General features: G+C 47.4%; 1 protein-coding gene across 2 annotated transcripts; it reads right to left on the minus strand.

Annotated features, from left to right (window-relative positions):
• Positions 1–3,261: 3,261 nt before the first annotated feature.
• On the minus strand, positions 3,262–17,764 carry CABP1 (calcium binding protein 1). Of its 2 annotated transcripts, XM_010004824.1 has the most exons (7): positions 17,479–17,523; positions 12,685–12,861; positions 8,320–8,350; positions 7,506–7,649; positions 6,142–6,251; positions 5,585–5,732; positions 3,262–3,831 (listed from the first exon to the last, which is right to left on the minus strand). In XM_010004824.1, the coding sequence occupies exons 1-7, from the start codon at positions 17,521–17,523 to the stop codon at positions 3,806–3,808; spliced, it is 681 nt and encodes a 226-aa protein (XP_010003126.1). In that variant the 3' UTR covers positions 3,262–3,805. The 2 variants fall into 2 exon arrangements, with proteins under 2 accessions (XP_010003126.1, XP_010003127.1); XM_010004825.1 differs by lacking the exon at positions 12,685–12,861 and having other exon boundaries at positions 17,479–17,764.
• Positions 17,765–18,745: the final 981 nt, after the last annotated feature.

Below are 18,745 nucleotides of genomic sequence, written 5' to 3' on the forward strand. Positions count from 1 at the left end.
CTCACAGGTCTCACACACACAAAATGGCAGCAGTGTGCCCATAAGCACATCCCATTCAGACATGAAGGGATTTGATAGCTAACATTTAGGTATGACCAAGACGGGTCCCTCAGCCAAAGTGGCCTCTTTGGCCCCAGAGATGTATAAGGGCAGCTGGGACCTAACCCTGCTCATCCCCTGCTGTGGGAGTGTCACCAGGGGCTCTCATGGCTGTGCCAAGACTGGGGTTCCTGTCAAGGGCTCCTGGGACTCCTGCACATCTCACAAAAAACACCAGCAGCTCTTCATTTTTAAATAAAGGGTTTCATTGAAGAGTTCCCTTCCTTGAACAAAGGGCACAACCCCTCTTTTTCCCCTCTGTCTGAGGACTCAACCTTTCTAGCAGACAACACACCAAGCATTTTTGTACCTCCTCTGCCTCCCCAGTCAACACATCTTCTAATAAGTACCCTGGATGATTATTTCCCAAGAATCAGCAGCCCATCATGAAGCAAGAGGGATTAACTGAGCTGCATTGAGTGAGGAGGGATAGTGGCTGTGCTCATCTGTGTGCAGGAGGAGCAGTCCCCTGGCTCATGTTCTGGCCACAGCTGCTGGCAGAGGATGGCAGACGAGCTGTGATGGCCTGTGTCCATGATGTCCTACACTGCTGCCCCTGGATCACTTAATTGTCACCAACAATATGATGCCAGCTTGTGCTCCAGATGCCAAAGGCTCTGTGTCCTGTTACTAATCCACTGAGCCATCAGTCCCTTGATGCAGGCTGGATTTACACCAGTAACCTACAAGTGAAAGGCTCACGGCTGTCTTCTCAATCCCTTGATCTCTCCCTGTCCCTTGGCAGCTGTGACAAAATGACTCTCAGTCTTGAGTCAGTCCTGCCTGGTCTACAGCCCTGATCATTCCCAAATGGTGTCGGGCACACGTTTTGAGTATCAGGATTTCGGATGTCCAAAAAGAGCAATGGAGACATGTGGGTCAGACGCAGACCTCATGGCTAATGAGACCTCTAAGAAGTCAAAGTGAGCCACCCCCACCACCTGGACCAGCTTCTGAACCACAGGGGGATATGGGGCTATGACCAGCTCTGCCCTGCCATGTGGAGCCATTTGGAAGCCTCCCTGGTACTAGACTGGAGATGAGGGCAAAAGGATTATCTCTGGAATTAGATGATTTAGATTGGAGCTTTAATCTCTGACCCTGTCTGCACAAGAAAATAGTAAAACTCTCTGGGATTATTTGGGGTTTGTTGTGCAAGTTAAAACCAGCAAGAGCTTCTGCTGGAAGAAAAAAGAATTAATGCTTTGGAGACCTGCCCTGTCTGACCTGTTCACTGTATCATGGTGAGACCTGGCAGAAAAGAGCTACAGATCATTTGGCAGAGACCCAGCTTTCCTTGAAAGTAGCTGTGTCTCCAGGACTGCCTCTGCAATGACACAAAGCTGTCCTGCAGCTGCCCTTCCCATAGCACCGGTGTCCCTGCATTTCCTGGGAAGACAAGTACAGCTCTGTCATGGTACAAACACAGGGCCCCACCCAAGTGAAAATGGCAGTAGTTTGCAGAGATCATCCCCAGCTGCTGTGATGCTGTGCTGTGGATCAGTGCAGCCTCTAGAAATGGGTTTACAATTTAAAATAAATTAAGGCCATGTCCTGCCATCTGCCACTGTGGGCAAAAGATGCAGCTGCTCGGCGCAGGACCCGGGAGGGAGCAGGCAGAGGCAGCCACCGTGCCTGTTGCCACTGACTGTCCCTCAGGCTTGTGCCTGCTGGCTACAGCACAAGGCGTGTGCCCCGAGTCCCCACCGGTCCCTGTGGCAGGCACGGCTACTCTGCTGCACACAGGCAAGCAGGGCAGCAGCCCTGCTCTGTGCACACATACCCTTCTTCTTCAACAGGCTCCACTGGAACTGAAGCACATTTGTGTGCAAACACTCCCTATGGCAGACACAAGCCTGCACAGGTCTCCCCCTCCCCAGTATTATCCTAAGTACCACTTACCAAGACTCTGGACTCTGTTCAGTTTATCACCCTCATGTCCTAAGCACAATACAGCTGATGTACCAGTAAATATGGACATCTCTACATATCCTTTTTTCCAATTTCTTGGCTCACACTCACGTTACTAAGACAGCTCCATAGATACACACACCTAGTTTACATAAACCTACTTGCAAACAAACTCCTGTGCTGCTGCACTCCCAGGTACCTATCTGCACTCCTTGCTTTTATGCATGCACACACAAACCTTCCCCAGTGTACACGCCTGTGCAAACACAAGTACCCAAACACACAAATACCAGGAGAAATAGAGTTTTGCCATTGCAGGGATGTCAGCCATCACTGAAGCTATGCTGGTTGGCACAGCAACAGGAAAGCAGAGAGAAAATCCTCCTTTGGGACATGGATCTGTGGGCCCCGAGAATTTGAAATGGAACCTGGGAAATGAAAGATTTGAGATTGAGGAAGCAGGAGGATGTTGGTCTCTAATCTCCGACTTGGAGTAAGGGGGCTAAGAGGAAAACAGCTCCCAGTCATTCTGAGAAACACACAGCAATAATGAAAACAAGCAGAAACCAGTCCTGACAATTGTGGGTCTGGCAGAGTAAAGGAAGGGAGCAGGAGGTTGGGATAATCTTGGGGAAAGGGGAAGGAGGATGAGCATCTGATGTGTCTGGAAGCAGCTCGTAGTGCCCAGAGGCTGCTGTTGTCACCACTGCAGATGTGCAGCATTTTGGGTGTGAAGAAGCTGGAGAGCAGGGCACTGCTGCACAAGGAGGCTCCCAGCCAATCCTCAGCACCAACAGTATTACAGCTCAGCTCCCACAGCTCAGCCCCCACTGTGCATACGTTCACAGTTGTGTTTCAAATGGTCTGAAAAAGGGGGAGTTGGCTATTGCTGCCTATCCCCCTCCCACCCAGCTCCCCTCTGTGCCCTCTCTCCCATTGCTCATTGACACTCTCCTGCCCCCCTGCAAGGCAGGGGGATGTGGAGGTTTGGGGACCCCTCAAACTGCCCTCACCCAGAGGCACCTCCAGGCCCCTTTTCCAAGAGGACAGCAGGAGGGAGGGCAAAGCCCTGCACAGGCTTAGTGGCCAGCAGTGACTCTCCTTCCCACAGCAAGGACTTGGCTCTGGACCCCAGTACAGATACCGTGGTGTGCATCTGCCTCAGCCCTTCTCCCCCAGCCCAGCCACCACCTCTCACAGGGACATCCAGGCTCCACATCATTTCAGCGTGCATATTTATCGCTTTCCCCCGCAAGACATGTATTTGAATTTACTCTTGGTAAACATAACCACAGGAGATGCATAAATAACTCCACACAGATAGACACACACACACAGACAGCAAACACGGACACAGTTCACCAAGGGAAACCAAGAAGTGCAGAGCACGCCCTGAGGCTGCCACCAGTCCCAACGGCTTTGCTCTCATCCACCAAGGCAAGAGGGTTTCTCCTGCTCTTGCTTTGCAGCAGCTGATGGGAGAACAAAGCTGGGGAGGAGGAGTCTAAAGTTGCAAATATCCCATGAAAGCATCATGGCAAGTCTTGGCTCTACAGTTTCCTGCAATCATTTCCAAGGAATGGTTCCAGTTGTAGGAAGTTGCAAGTCTTTCACAGTGTGAAAGGGTGGAGGGGCAAGGGGACCGCCATGAGGGAGGAGCAGCAGGTCATCTTGGAATGTCCCAATTGCAGCCAGACGATAAACCTTCATGTGGAAACATCGGGGCTAGATGCTCCATTTAGGTCCTCTTCTGCCCTCTCTAAGGTGCTGATTCTTCTTTAGCTGAGAATTGTTTTCAACGGGACATCATGCGAACAAACTCTGCAACCAACGAGAAAAGACATCCATGAAGCAGAAGGCATCCATGGTCCCTAACCCAGCTCTCATTCCCTGGGAATAGCATGCAGACAAGGTGATACTGAGAGTCTACACGCTGCCAGCAGGTCTGTGCTGCTCTGTGACTGGCCCTGGAGAGCTCACGCAAAATGAGCTTTAATCCTTGCATTAGATATGGTGACATGATCCCACTAGTAGGTCAATTAATTGCCTCGGACTTCTTCCCAGCCAGTGTTCAGTCTTGTTTGCACAAGCAAGTCCTTGTGAGACACTACAGCTGAGCACAGTGTGATTTCTTAGTAAGCTTGCCACTTCACAGAGACACTAGTGTGGGACAGCACTAGTGACTTGGTAGGTAGCAGCATTTTGGAGAGAAGAGTTTACTTTGTTGGACTTCTTGTTTATAAAGATACAGGTTAACTGGATCTCTGGAGCCAGGATATCCTGGATCTATTTCTTCACCACTCTGGAGCTTGTGAAGTCAATTACAATTGTTTAAATTGAGTGTAAATGCCATCAAATATAAACGTGTTTTCATTCTGCACTTGAATTGTTAGGGAACTAATAACTCTGCAAAGAGGAGGGCAGTGTAAATTACCCCCTTGGCTTCTCCTCTCCTGTTGTTGGAGCTCTCCTTTGACAATGAATGCAGTAACTCACAGAGAAAATGATACTGGGATAGCATTTCATGTATTTTAGCTGTCTAACATAATTTAGTTGTGGGAAACAAGGAGAGCTACTGTCATGTAATCAGCCAGTGCATTAGAACAATTGCAGCTACCAAATACCTTCTAGGGAGACACTTCACTATTTTTAGCATTTTCAAAGCTCTCAGAAGCTTCAGCAGCCCTGAGGACTGAGATTCCTTGTCATGCACAAGACCACGGAATGCCGTTGAGCAAAAAAAATTCTGTAAATTTTATTTTAATTTCACAGTTCCTGTGTTTCATTCACCCTTACTTTGGATTTGCACTAGGAAAGCAAGCAGTCTGCCATGCTCTCACACCTTCCAGCTCTTGTATCCTCTTAGCTGACTGATATCAACGGCATCCCTTGCCAGAAACCAGGAGATCCATTAATATTGCTCCTGTCACAGCTAATGGCTAGGATAGTAGCCTCAACGCTCTTATTTTTACAAGTCCTTCTGGCATGAAAAGTGGGAAAAGAAATGAATTATCCTCTAGGATTTAACATGACACCTCTAGATCAGATATCTGCAGTCCTAGTGAGCACATCTGGCTCGTGACCATCTTCTGGCAAAATGGCAGAGAAAGAGATTCTCTATAAATGCAGATAATAAGGTGAGCCAGAGGACATGGATGGTGCAATGCATTCTCCACACCAATCTAGCCTCTTCACAGCTCTTGTAATAGATTTAAGATAAAGGAAAATGTCCTATAAAAAGGATGCTGGCATAATAATGTGTATACCAGAATCTGCTTCACTGTGACAGGGCATATCTTGTGCCATGCTAGAGTTATGGAGACCCAGCTGAAAATGAGATGTAGCAAGAGATGATACACAAATGAACACTTCAGTTGAGAAATTCCCTGTGGGGGCCAATGTTCTCCATTTTCCTCAGCTGACTAGGTTAAAAAAAAAGTCTTGTTTGCCTTTTTCTCCATACTTCAGATACCAGGGCCCCAAGCATGCAAATCTTCCCTTCCACTTCCACCTCTGAGCCGAAACTCTGACTCATCCCAGAGCAGATGGACAGGGAGTGTTCATCCCCTCTCACCTTCAAAATCCACACGCCCATCTCCATTCAGATCCACGTCCCGGATGATCTCCTCAATATCCCGATGGCCCACCTGCTGCCCTAGAAGCTTCTTCATGGCTTCTCGCAGCTCACTGGTGCTGATCTCCCCATCACCATTGGTGTCAAACTGCAAGTACATTAAAAATACCAGCAGGGGAAATGCAGTTAATGGAAATGGATCTTGCTCTGGGTTGGATTTTGTATTGTCCTGCTCCTGAGTGCTCTATTTTTCATGCAAGTGTTTTGTGTCCCTCCTTCTACTCCTTTGGGTGCCTTTTGGATCCAGTCTGTCTTTTCTCCTCAGAAATCCCCTGTAACTGCTCTCTCTGCATCAGCTTTCCTCTTCCTTGGCTCAAGAGTTCCCTTATCTTAGTGACTTTCTCTGCTCCTCCCTTGTTTCATGCCTCTCTTGGCTTTCTCTCTGTCTTCCACTGTGCTGCTCTCTCCTCCTCCTCTTCTCTTCCCCAGTGGGTCTTCTCTCTTTCCTGTCTCCTGTTGCTCACCTTTCTGGGGGGCACGCGGTAGGGAGCACTCACCTCTCTGAAGGCATCACGGAGCTCTTTGACACCAATCATGTCTGCAGTTTCTGCTAGAAGCTTTGGTCCCATCAGCTCAACAAAATCTTCAAAATCCACATGGCCACCCACTTGGGACAAGATGAAAGACTGTGTGTAAGAACTCCGTATGTTAACTAAGACCAGCACTCACTCTGCACTTCTGCATGCCCCAGAAAGTGCTTCGATGTCCAGGAAGCAAACCACAGAAGGTGCAGGATAGTGGAAGGAAAAGCAGAGGTAGTTTTACACTGTCTCTCTATTTTCTGGACTGTGGGCCAGGCAGAATGATGCCAAGCTATTTCACCCTAGGCTGCCATGGACTGTCACATCCTTATGGAGTCATGTACTAGGTATTAGAAGCTTGATCACTCTAGTGCTTAGAGCAACCTCTGCTGTGGCTGTGCCAAAGGGCACAGCAAGGGCACAGCATGATGTTCCTGCATGGCCAGGGCAGTGCCCTGCAGCAGTGACAGCCTTGCTCCATTAGCAGTGGCTAATATATGTCCAACTGTTTATTCATTGTACTAGTCTTTTTTCTTGTTTGTTCCATATCTGAAAGCTGGCAGTCACACTCAAATTCCTAAGCACTTGTGTACCAGGGTTATCAGCTGCTTTTGTGCGTGACTGGTTGCATCTGTCACAACTGTTTCCTTTCCATTGACCAAGTAACTTGTCCTTTTTTACATCATCATGTGTCAGAAATAATGTGCACTAAATATCCTTTTTTTGACCTGGCTGAGAGTAATACCCTGCAGTGCCACAGACAAGAGAGCAACAAAAAATGATGGTGAAAGACATGGGGGACAAACACAGTTGCAGTGAATTGGAATTGTCACATTTTTCCATGACTCCAGCAGATGCCTCCATCTGACACTGCCAGCACAGCCCGCTCACAGCCCAACCCCAGGCACACAGCAGATCTATGTACATTCACAGCACAGGGAACAGCCCATCCATCACCCACTCTGACCAAAGCATCTCCACCTTCCCAGGCTTGCTCTTGGAGCTGACACCAGCTTCAATATGACAACATCCACAACCTACCTGCCCACATCAAGGGCAGTTTTATACCTAACAGCATAAGCACAAAGGACAACCCTTCCACACACTGTTCCCAGACAGCACAGTGCACACAGTCCCTTTGTCTGATAAGCAAGAAACAAAGGCATCAACTGCTAAAGACCACAAATGAAAAGGACATAATATGGACCAAAAATGAGAACAACAACAAAAGCAACCAAGGAAAAGAGACAGCAGGAGCCTGAGAGAGCCCAAGAGAGCCTGAGGCAGTGATGCAAGGCAGAGCAGCAACAGGGAGGCACAGCGAGGTGGACATTACTCACAGTTCATGTTGATCTGCTGGGAGAGCTCTATTAGCTCCATCTCAGTAGGCATGTAGCCCATGGTTCGCATGCAGTTCCCCAGGTCCCTGCAGTTAATAAACCCATCCTTGTCTTTATCAAATTCTTTAAAGGCTTCTCTTAATTCTGTGGGAGTAGATCCAAAAAAGAACAATATTGTCAATGACAGCTTGAAATACCTTTTCCAGGAAACCATGCCAGAATCAGCAGCCCTTTAGGAGGCCAGACTCCCTAAGATACTCTGTATTTTCCCAGAAGATCTCCCTGCAAAGAGGCAATCACTGGAGCAACATCAAGCTCTTAAGCAGCACTGCTGACCTTTTCCTTACAGGAAAGCTTTCTTGTACTACAAGTGCCAGGGACTGATTGTTTTTAAACCACACTCCCTAAAGAAACTGGAAGCAGGTAAGTTTTCCCAGCTTTTACCCCTGCACTATAGGATATAGCACTCGTTGTAGGGATTAGCACATAGAACACCTTCCCTAGAGCTCAATGCTCTGTGACACTTTCTGTGGGAGCTGAGGTGGACAGCAGTTCCCTGACAGCTAACATCCCATTGCTTTACTTATCCTCCCACCCTGAAGAACCTGGACTGGATGCAAATTCCTTCACTATCAGTACTCTTGCAGTTTTATGTATTTCTTTTTTGCTGGGGTTGCCAGCAGTTATTCCAGTAATTGTCTCCCTTGATTTGCCCCAAGTTATTTTACCCCATGGAGATCAAACTGGAAGGGCCAGCCAGGAGGTTTTCATTGGGCAGGGAGAAAGGTGACACAGAAGGAGCAACAAGTTTTACCTTCAATTTCTTCCGGACGCAGCTCTCTATCCTGCAAAAAGAACATACTATGTTAAAGCTTCACACAAACATAGGTTCAGAATAGCACTTGTTGGTGCAAACAGTTCTGGGACAAGTCAGAAGGTGAGAGAAGAAACAAGAAGGTGATGACATGTTTAATACCATCTAGCTAGCAAGGCTTCCCAGCTCTTCTCCCCAAGAGGGGTGGGTGGCAGCCTGCACACTTCCCTGTGGAAGCTCTTCTCCATCTCATCTGCTGGGCAGGGGGTGACAGGTGCTCCTCCAAAACAGAAGAGATCTGGGCCAGCACAGCCATATGTGTGGCCTCCCCACCTGATTATACTATGACCTTCATGAAACTCCAACATCATTCTCCAGCACCAAGTCCTGGAGCGGAGACTGGCACTGCAGCAGTTGTGATCTCCTGTAAAGCTCTGATTGTATTTCCTGCTGCAGCTCCTGCTGACACAGCCAGATCAAAACAGCTGGAAGCAGTCCCTGTAACCAGCAGGTCTGTGCTATTGTCAGCTTGGATCACTGCTTGATCCTTGCCTTCTGGCAGGACAGACACAGCCACGAGCTCTCTCACAGCCAACATCCCAGTGCCATCTCCTACAGTTGGTCATAGAATCATAGAATCTTAGGGGCTGGAAGGGACCTCGAGAGATCATCTAGTCCAACCCCCCTGCCAGAGCAGGGTCACCTAGAGTACATCACACAGAAACTCATCCAGGTGGGTTTTGAATGTCTCCAGTGAGGGAGACTCCACAACCTCCCTGGGCAGTCTGTTCCAGTGCTCTGTCACTCTCACAGTAAAAAAATTTTTTCAGATATTCACCTTGAACTTCCTATGCTCCAATTTACACCCATTACCCCTTGTCCTATCACTGGTCATCACCGAGAAAAGCCTAACTCCGTCCCCCTGACACTCACCCCTTACATATTTGTAAACATTGATGAGGTCACCCCTCAGTCTCCTTTTCTCCAAGCTAAAGAGACCCAGCTCCCTCAGCCTTTCCTCATCAGGGAGATGTTCCACTCCCTTAATCATCTTCGTAGCTCTGCGCTGGACTCTTTCGAGCAGTTCCCTGTCCTTCTTGAACTGAGGGGCCCAGAACTGGACACAATACTCCAGATGTGGCCTCACCAATGCAGAATAGAGGGGGAGGAGAACCTCTCTTGACCTACTAACCACACCCTTTCTAATGCACCCCAGGATGCCATTGGCCTTCTTGGCCACAAGGGCACATTGCTGGCTCATGGTCATCCTCCTGTCTACCAGGACCCCCAGGTCTCTTTCACCTACACTACTCTCCAGCAGTTCAGCCCCCAACCTGTACTGGGACATGGTGTTGTTCTTCCCCAAATGGTCCCTACAAAAGAGTAGGAACTTCCCCCATTCCCCCATCCTCAACTCCTTCTACAAGCATTTTGAAAGCAGGCATGAGGGCAGACACAAAACACAGACATCATCAAGGTAATGTACAGACAAAACAGGACAAGGATTCACCATGTTCAGGAAAGACTGCAACTTCAAACATCCAATATGAATTTCTTGGAAGAAGGGGAGGGTATAAAAGAGTATAGGAAAACTCCAGCACTGCACCAAGAAGGAAAGATGAGCATGGAAATGCACTGCTTCCTGGTTTAAATGCCCTTTCTAATTCCTCTCATGGCTCCCAGGCAAATCCAAAACATCTGAAAATTTGGAAACAGAAATGCGATCTCTTTTGCTGTCTCACTCTTGGCTTTTTGCCTGAACCATGGGGAGGTTCTTGCCTTCCAGGTGTCCTCCAGCCCCACCACACATCCCTGCAGACAGTGCCCTTGATCAGTTTGGGAAGGATGATCCTTTGCTATTTAACCACAGGCTCCTCTGAAAACTAATGGTGGCTGCTCAGAGTGCATAACAAACTAGGACACACACTGGTTTACGTCTGTGTAAAAGTGGGCTGTGCCAGAGAAATGACCAGCTTGCCACTCATAACCTTCCCAGAGGCATCTCTGTGCTGGATGGAGCTGTTGGAGCACACTGGCTCTGCCGTTTCATCCTTCACAGACCTGGTATTTTCAAACATGTCATCCCATTTGTTCTGCTTTCATCAACACCAAGTAATAAAACAATTCAAACTTCTTAGACCGGATGCAGGAGGCAGTAATTCCCTCCTGCCTTAGATAAAGTAGCAGATGGAAACCACCCCTTGTGCACATCCTTCCAGAGCTCACAACCATTAACCCCCGGGTAGCGCTGGCAGCCGGACGGGGATCAGCACCGCACTGAGCGAAGGGCACGGTGATTCACCCCTGGTAACTGCTGTCTTGTCAGAGGGGTTGGGGTAGGACCCAGGCCTTCCTCCAGCACATCGCCACGAGACCCTCCTCCTCCTCACTCCCTGAAGACTCCATTGCAACTGACATGACAGACACATGTCAGAAACGGGGGCTTCAGCACCAATTTTGCATGCCAAGGCATTTGTGTTTGCAGGGCTCGTATCTTTGCACATGCAGATTCTACCATCAGGGAGCCACAGACTGTGAATGCAAAAGGAGGAGGAGGGTTTACGTCCCTCCAAAAATCTGACTCAAGTCATAACTAACGTCATGAAGAGGTTTTCTGTTTTAAATTTGAAAGAAGATCTCCTAAAATGATAAAGGAGGAAAATTGCTTGGGAAAAAAATGTGCTGAATCACTCTAGAGCTTTTGGAGAACATATGGAAAGAGGAATAAAACTGTTCAGAGACTTTACATCCTAGATATGAGCAGAGGTGACCCTCAGAAGAGTCCATTATATGTAATGGTCTTACTTTCATTCTATCTGTTCTATGTGCAATAAATCCTTTTGGTCTACAGAGTCAGTAAAAGTAAAGCTGTTTATGAGATACAGTTACTCTACATCAGGGTAGTTAGAGACCTCACTAATCCTATTTTGGGGACTTCTGAGGGTACTGTGATTTCCCAGGGCCTCAGCAGGTTGGACACCTGTCCAGCTGTGAGCCTCTCATTAGGGAGATGGACCTATCTCCTATGACAGGTCTCTTTGTGCATGCCAAAGTGTGCTTGTGTAAGAGTGTTGTTTTGTGTTTTAGTGAACTGGTACAAGGAATATGTGGTCACTTAGTGGATGAAGGTTAGAAAGAATAAAAGCCTTTTAATCAATAATGACAAATAATGACTCTTTCATGGGTTGTTGGTTGAAGAAGAGGCTTCAGAAATAAAGGTTTAAGTGTTTCCTACAGCTATAAATAACAACATCAGTGCACAAGACAGAGATTTCTTAGGGAAGGCAAGAAAGCTCTGACTCAGGGAATTCGGATGAGTTTTATTTCACCAGAAGAATATGGAACACACTGGGTAAATATCTGACAATGTTCATATTCACTCATACATATCTATTAAATACCTGTTAATCACATTTTTATGCATAACTTTAAATTAATGTTATTGTAGGAACGAAATGTTTATGTGCAAAAACGTGTTTTACTTCTTATAAAGATACAATCCTGGGGTGTGTACTTATGTATATTTAACATGTCCAGGTGTATATTTTTGAATTTACATATAAATTTTCATTGTTTGAATATAAATGCATACATTAGATGCATATGAACACACAGGCACAAATAGGTGTGACTGAATGGAGAGATGCTTTTGCTATTTATCTGTGTGTGTGTATGGGCATTTGGTAGCCTGACACTATTTGCAAATATGAGGACAGACTGATGTGCTCTGGTTTATCCGGCTGGGATTGCTGCAGTGTCAGGCTGTGTACAACAGTGCATAAGAGACTGTGTTTGGGTATCTGAGGAGGCAGATGTGTGTTTATTTCTGCTGGTACTAATGTGCTCACTGTGAGCTGACATGAACAGTATCAAATATGGGCATCTCTGGGGGACAGCTTGCTCCCAATATGGATGCCCTGAATTGCATTTAAGTGACTATTTAGGCCTTAAAAGCTAATCAGAGCCTCTGGGAATGAGATGCAGATGTCTTGCTGGAATAACATCTTAGATCACTGGACTCCTCCTGAGTCCACATAATTATATCAGTCCTGAAGTCCTAAGTCCTGCTCTTGAGTCCATCTGATTATGCCTACTTGAGTGTAGGCTTGGATCTACCTTCCATAGCTGCTTTTTTAGACTTCTCCTTTCCCAGTGGTTAGGCATGGGGATATCTCTGCACATCCTTTGGATCAGACATTTCCCTATGATTGTATTTGCACTTGGAGCTGGAGTTGGGATGCTCCAGACCCAGGGCTGGTGCTTACAGAGCTCCATGCAGACGGAGCACACGGGCAGCTCTGCATTCCTGGCTCACATCCACGTGGCTTTGTGCGTGTCTCACCCAGCTGGGTGTAACTTACGTACAGGCTGCCTGTTTTCTGCGAAGCCCTTCCTCAGGAAGATGCATGCTGGCCCCAGCAGGTTGTGCATGACGGCGCAGTTCTGGGCCAGCACCATGAGAGGACCCTGGTACTCGCAGGCCGACGGCCCCTCTTCGCTGGTCTGGACAGCCTTATAGCACGTCTTCTCCTCATGGCGGATCTTCCCAGCCAACGAGCAGCAAGCAAACAACACAACAGAGGATGTTACCTCCCCATCTTGCCCAGCCGTTCCTCTGAAGATTTACTGAACCGCCTCGCAGAGACTTTACTGCTAAATTTCCTTCATCTGGTCCATGCTGCGTCCCCCCCACTGGCCTATTAGGATTTGTACAGAAGCACTAAGTCCAGGAGTTCGCTTTCAAAGGCTGACAGAAGTACAACCAAGCAGGAGAATTTTGCTTTGAAATGACATCAAACCCTCAGCACTGCTCACATCTCCCCAGACACAGCCCAGGGGGCTCCTACTATCAGCCCCAGAGTTAAAGAATCCCTTGAGTAAGCTGCAAAGGAGGAGCAGGTCCCGCCCCAGCAGTACCTGTGCCAGCCTGTGGCCAGTGCCCAGCTGCTGGCAGGGCCCTGCAGCCAGGGCATCCCCAGGATGCCAGGCAGAGCCTGCACAAAACCCCTCCCTTAGGTTCAGCTCTGCATTATGTTACAGCAACACAGCAGCACATGCTTTATATTATTATTAGAAGGCCACTTACAGCATCGGATGGCTCTGCCAACTGCAGGCTCACACTCCCCATGCTACTTCTAATTAGTTACATCCTCAGGGTCTCAGGCAGTTATTGCACTGGCCTCTTCTAATCACTGACAGTCCCAAAGCACAGATCATTTTTGTCCATTTGCATTCACACATTTTCCTAAGTGTACATGTCCTGCTAAGCTAGGGCTCCAGAACAGAATCCAGCACTGGATTTTATAAAGAGGCACTGCTTTCCTTTTATAGAAGTGCATTTCCCTGGCTCTGCAAGAAAACTCTTATCCTGATATTCCCATGCAGCTATAAAAAGCCAGCACAACCCACAGGACCCTTAATTTTATAGAATAAACATTAATCATGCATCAGATTCCTCTACTTTTACAGACAGTGCTCCCAGGGGTGATCAGAGAAGTCTGTCAATTGTCATTGTCTCTGTTAACCCTTTCCTTAAAGCCCGAGGTGCTTTTCCAGGCTAAAAGACCACAAATACATGCACTCCCCATTCACGCTTATCCAAGTCTATTGTATCTACTTGCTGTGTCTGCCATGTGCTATTATATCACACACTTGGTTTGTAGTTCATATTTTTGTACACAGTCTTACACTAATCTGCTCAGGTATAACGTCATATGAATATCAAGCATCAAAACAAAAAACAACTCAAAAAGCAAGCCATGGAGAAAGAAAATGATAAAGCAGAAAATAATTCCCATTGCAGTCATGGATGAGGAAGAAATACATCTGATTAAATGTGACACATGGGGCACTTGTCCTTAAAAACCTGAAAGATGAGCAACCATCCACAAATGGCATATTACTAGCTCAGCTAAATGCCAAGGCATCTGTGTTGAACTGCACAGCTTCATGGTATCAGTGCAATGTAATTTCAAAATTAGCAGCTTTATTCCTTGGCACGTTTTCCAGTTTAATATACCAAATAATATGAACTGCTTAAAATAACCCACATCAGTTCTGTGTTTAATTCCACTGAAGCCACATGCAAGATCAAAGGCCCCACAGCCCCTAATCCCTGTTTGCTGACCCTTCCAGTCAATAGCATTTACTAGCAAGCCACGCAGCAGTTCCACAGAATGGTCATCCCTTTCTTTTCCTGTGTGGACAGGGATTGCCAGTTTGAGGAAACAGTTGCCAAAGGGCCACCGAGGATCCTGACCAGACAACCTGATGCAGCACCAAGACAAAAGGTGCACGTCTCAGCAAGACCCCATAGGGGATCCCTGCCCCACTCTGCTGCTGCGGGCAGGATTTATGGCATTTGATGTTCCCTCTGCCAGCACCCCTCCAGGTCTCTCCTGCAAGGACCAGCACAAAGTCCTTCCATCACATTCCTCCTACATCCTGGCAGAGCCAGAAAGGGAGCTGTGATATGGGTACAAGGCAAAGCCACATTGCCTGCCCGTTACAGAGAAAACAGCAGTGTGCACAGCAAGCAAAAGGCAAGGACAGGAATGGGGAGCTCAGACTTTCCCTGTTCCTTCCTCGAGCAAAGGACCACTACCCTCCCTGGCTGAGACTGGCTGTGTCAGACCAGCCAACTATGCAGAGTGAAAAGACGGGGCTGATTTAGAGATGTCTGTAGTGATGGTGTGGGTGGCAAAGCCAGAGACCTGGATGCCAAAGCTTTCCTTTTCTGCACAGCATAAGTACAACAAGATTCATGACATTTTCCTGCCTGCATGTCAGAGGGACTTTGCAGAGCAACAAGCCCAGAGGGGCCTCTTCACCCAAAAGCAGTGCCTCTCAGAGGGAAAGGCAGCCAGGGTGGCCACTGGGATCATGGGGGACCTCTGTGATAGTGGGGAAGTGAAGCTGCCAAAAACAAACATGGAGACAAAGCCTGAGCATTGCCATTGGAACAGGCAAGGTACCCCTGTGTCAGCTAGTCCCAGACCAAACCAGCTGGTACCTGGGAGTGACTCCCAAATTTTGGGTTGAAATCAGGTATTTGAGAGCTCAATCTGTCACCCAAGAGCAGCTTTCACACGTGTTGTCTACAGTCCCTCTACCATTTCAGCAAAAGGAGTCTGCCCAAGGTAAAATCTGAGAAGAGAGACCAGAATGATTAAACAGTCAAGTGAAGCTGTGCAATGTTAAGAATGACCTGCAAAGTCTCCACTATAATCATGTGTGTTGTGATCAAAAGAACGGCAAAGCCCCAGGATCTGTCAGGATGAGTGTCCAAGGCCTTAATTCATGGCTTGCTGCATCAACGTCTGCAAAATTCTCTAATTCAGCTTTGCAAATTTCTCTTTTTAGTCCTTCCATCCTAGCCCTTCTAATTAGGAACAAAGTGCATATTTCTAAGCAGCTTTTAGGAGTGAAAGTATAAACTACCTAAAAGACTGATGACACAGAACTTATAAATTCTTGAATTCATTTTGATTTAAGCAGCCTGGCCACACATCAGACTGCAATTGCCTTGATCATGTTGAGCACAGCTGCAGCCAGCTCCTTGTACTGCACGTTGGAGGTGACCTATGAGCAACAAGGTTGGTTTTTTGTATGTGCAACATTTGGGTAAAGCTGAGCTACTTCTAGCTCTCCGTGAAGGTCACCCTGACCTAGGGACTGGTCTCAGCACTGCCTTCCCTCCTTGAGTAGCCCAGCTCCCCCGCAGCAGATCTGTGCCATTACTGGTTTTGTTTACAGCACATGAGATAAGAAGAAAACTGTGTTTCTACACAGAAGAGGCAAATGTCTGTCCAAAAGAAAATCCCTGCTAGTGAGGTACTCTCCCCAACAGCTCCCTGCCAGGGGAACTTTCCTGGGTGGCAAGGTCTCCCTGGTGAAGCATCCTGATGGCAGTGCCATTTGACTGTCAGCCAGGTCTCCAAAGAGATAGCTCCTCATTGCAATACTTCGGATGCTTATCATAACTTTGTAATTTATGAGGAGTGAATTGCATAGCTTTTTGCTGAGTTATTAGATTTGCAGCAATGCTAAGTATGAGCCGTGTGGTTGACAGGTACACAGTGCTGCAAGACCTTCCTCTGTCAAACAAGAAGTATTTCTGGGGCATGTCATTCCCATTTCATCCTTGTCATTAATAGCAGAATTGTTCCTGAATCTAATTTGTCCTGGGAACACTGTAAAACCTCAGCACAAAGCAGACTGCAGGCTGAAGCCTAACAGACCACCCATGGCGGCTTGCAGATGAACTCCAGCTGAGCCCAAGCATGTAGACACATGGGCTGTGCTGACATGTGGCATGATGCACGAACACGCAGCCAGGGCCCAGTGCATCCACTCACAGAGGCATGGATAAACAGCTCACTGAGGAAACCACGCTTCTACACCCTAACACATGCCAACAAACCAGATGTGTAGATATGCAAGATGAAAATACATAAAAATACATACATTTCTACATATAGAGTTCTCTGGGGACATCCACCAGCAGGTACACACACACACAGCAGCACAAAAGCAGGGAGATGGGTGTGATACAAAGTCCTCCCCTAGACACTCACAACCAACACTGCACACTTACTCATGCACCTCAGCATGTGTATGTAGAGACAGAATGAGCTAAGGACACACACACACTTCAGGTGGGCTCACAAGGTGTGTGTATAGTTACATGCCAGCAGGAACATGTACAGACACACAACTATTCACGTGCACATGAGTACATTGTCCCTCCAGAAATGACACACGGCTGCACTGATGAAGATACCTCTCGACTGAAGCACACGCACAAACTCACACATATAAACACGCATTCAGATGCCTGTACAGACCATGCGTGCCAGCACACTGTGCACATTTACCAGCACCAGCTTCCATGTGCCCAGCTCTACACACACACACACGGAGCAGGACACAAGCCTGCTCCTGTGCATGCATCCACACACGTTTAATTACAGGCATGCTGTGGCACCCAACATCCCATGCATGAGCAGCACTTACAAAAAAAAGTCTGGTGAAGAGAGCTGAACCTTTCATACACATCTCTGTGTTTCTCCCACCTCCCATTCCCATCTGCCCACAACATCACCCCTCCCAAGAAGCAGGGCTAGAAATGCACAGTGCACTTTGATTCAGGGAACATACCTTTTTTGAGAGGTTTCTCAGCGGAGACTTCACACAGTTGCCCATAATATGTTGAGTCTGCCTTTCCGGTGGACTTGATTATAAAGGAACTGAGGCAATTGATCCCATTAAAGGTATTCCTTGGGAGCAAAGCAAGAAAGGCAGCGCCAGGCAAATCCAAACAGCTACTGCCTGCTGGGGCTTCCCTCTTCAGGGAGCTTTTTCTCTCTCTGCCTCTCTCTCTCCGTGTTTTTACTTTATGTTCACTTTCTTGAAGAGATGAAGCAGGAAGGAGAGGGAGGGGAGAGAAACAGACAGAAAGAAAGGGAGAGGGAAAGGGAGAGAGAGAGTGAGAAGGGGAGAGGGAGGCGGATGTATAATCTACATCAGATTAATGTTCAAATCCCTCCCACCCTCCTCAATCTGCAGGCAAGATTGTTTCACTCATGGGAGAGGGCTGGTTCAGAAAGAATTAAACAGAGAGGCACCGCAAGAAGTTATTTCAGTGATGAGTTCCGTGAATCCAGCTAGTTTGGGTCCCCTGTCGCATCCCTACTTGCCCCCCTTCTAACTCCTCTCAGCTTTTCAATCACCAGAGAGCTAGACTGGCCAGAAGGCAATCCACTTAGGGGCTTGAAGCTGAGTCCAGAGCTTGTTTCAGAGCAGAAATGGACCATTTATCTGAGTGGGACCCGTTTCAGCTTATAAATACCAGCAGACCTAGAAGTTTCCTATCCTTTCCTGCCACAGTGGAAGCAAAACTGCAGCAGCGGTACAGGGACCCCACAACACTCTTAGCCCCAGGATAGTAATTTTTAACCACAAGGGAGAGACCTTGAGCCAGTTTTGAAATGGAAGTTTTTCCAGCTTTCTGCAAGTAGAAATCAACTGGAGGTTTACCTGCTCAAGTCTGCCAAAGATGGGCTCACACCTGAATCCTAATCTGAACAGGCCCAGGCCAGATTACATAAAGCAAATGATTTGGATGTCAGATCCATCCATTCCACTTCCAAGCATTCCAGTCCTGGAATACGTAAGAGGTTCCTAAACCTAGAGCCAGCTCTGAACTCTGGACTTTAGGACTGTTGTAGTAACAGAATAACCTATGACAGAAAAGGGATGAGTACCCAGTACGTGATCCTCTGATCTCACACTGAAGAGCATTCAGTTTGAAAAGAGATTTAAATTGCCTTAGAAATTCACCATCATACCCAATAGGATCTGAACAGGATAGTGAACACACCCTTAGCTATAGAGCCACCACAGCTCCACCTCCACAGTGATAAGA

This window comes from Chaetura pelagica, unplaced genomic scaffold (assembly GCF_000747805.2).
Source record: "Chaetura pelagica isolate M959 unplaced genomic scaffold, ChaPel_1.0 scaffold249, whole genome shotgun sequence".
NCBI classification, from domain to species: Eukaryota; Metazoa; Chordata; class Aves; order Apodiformes; family Apodidae; genus Chaetura; species Chaetura pelagica.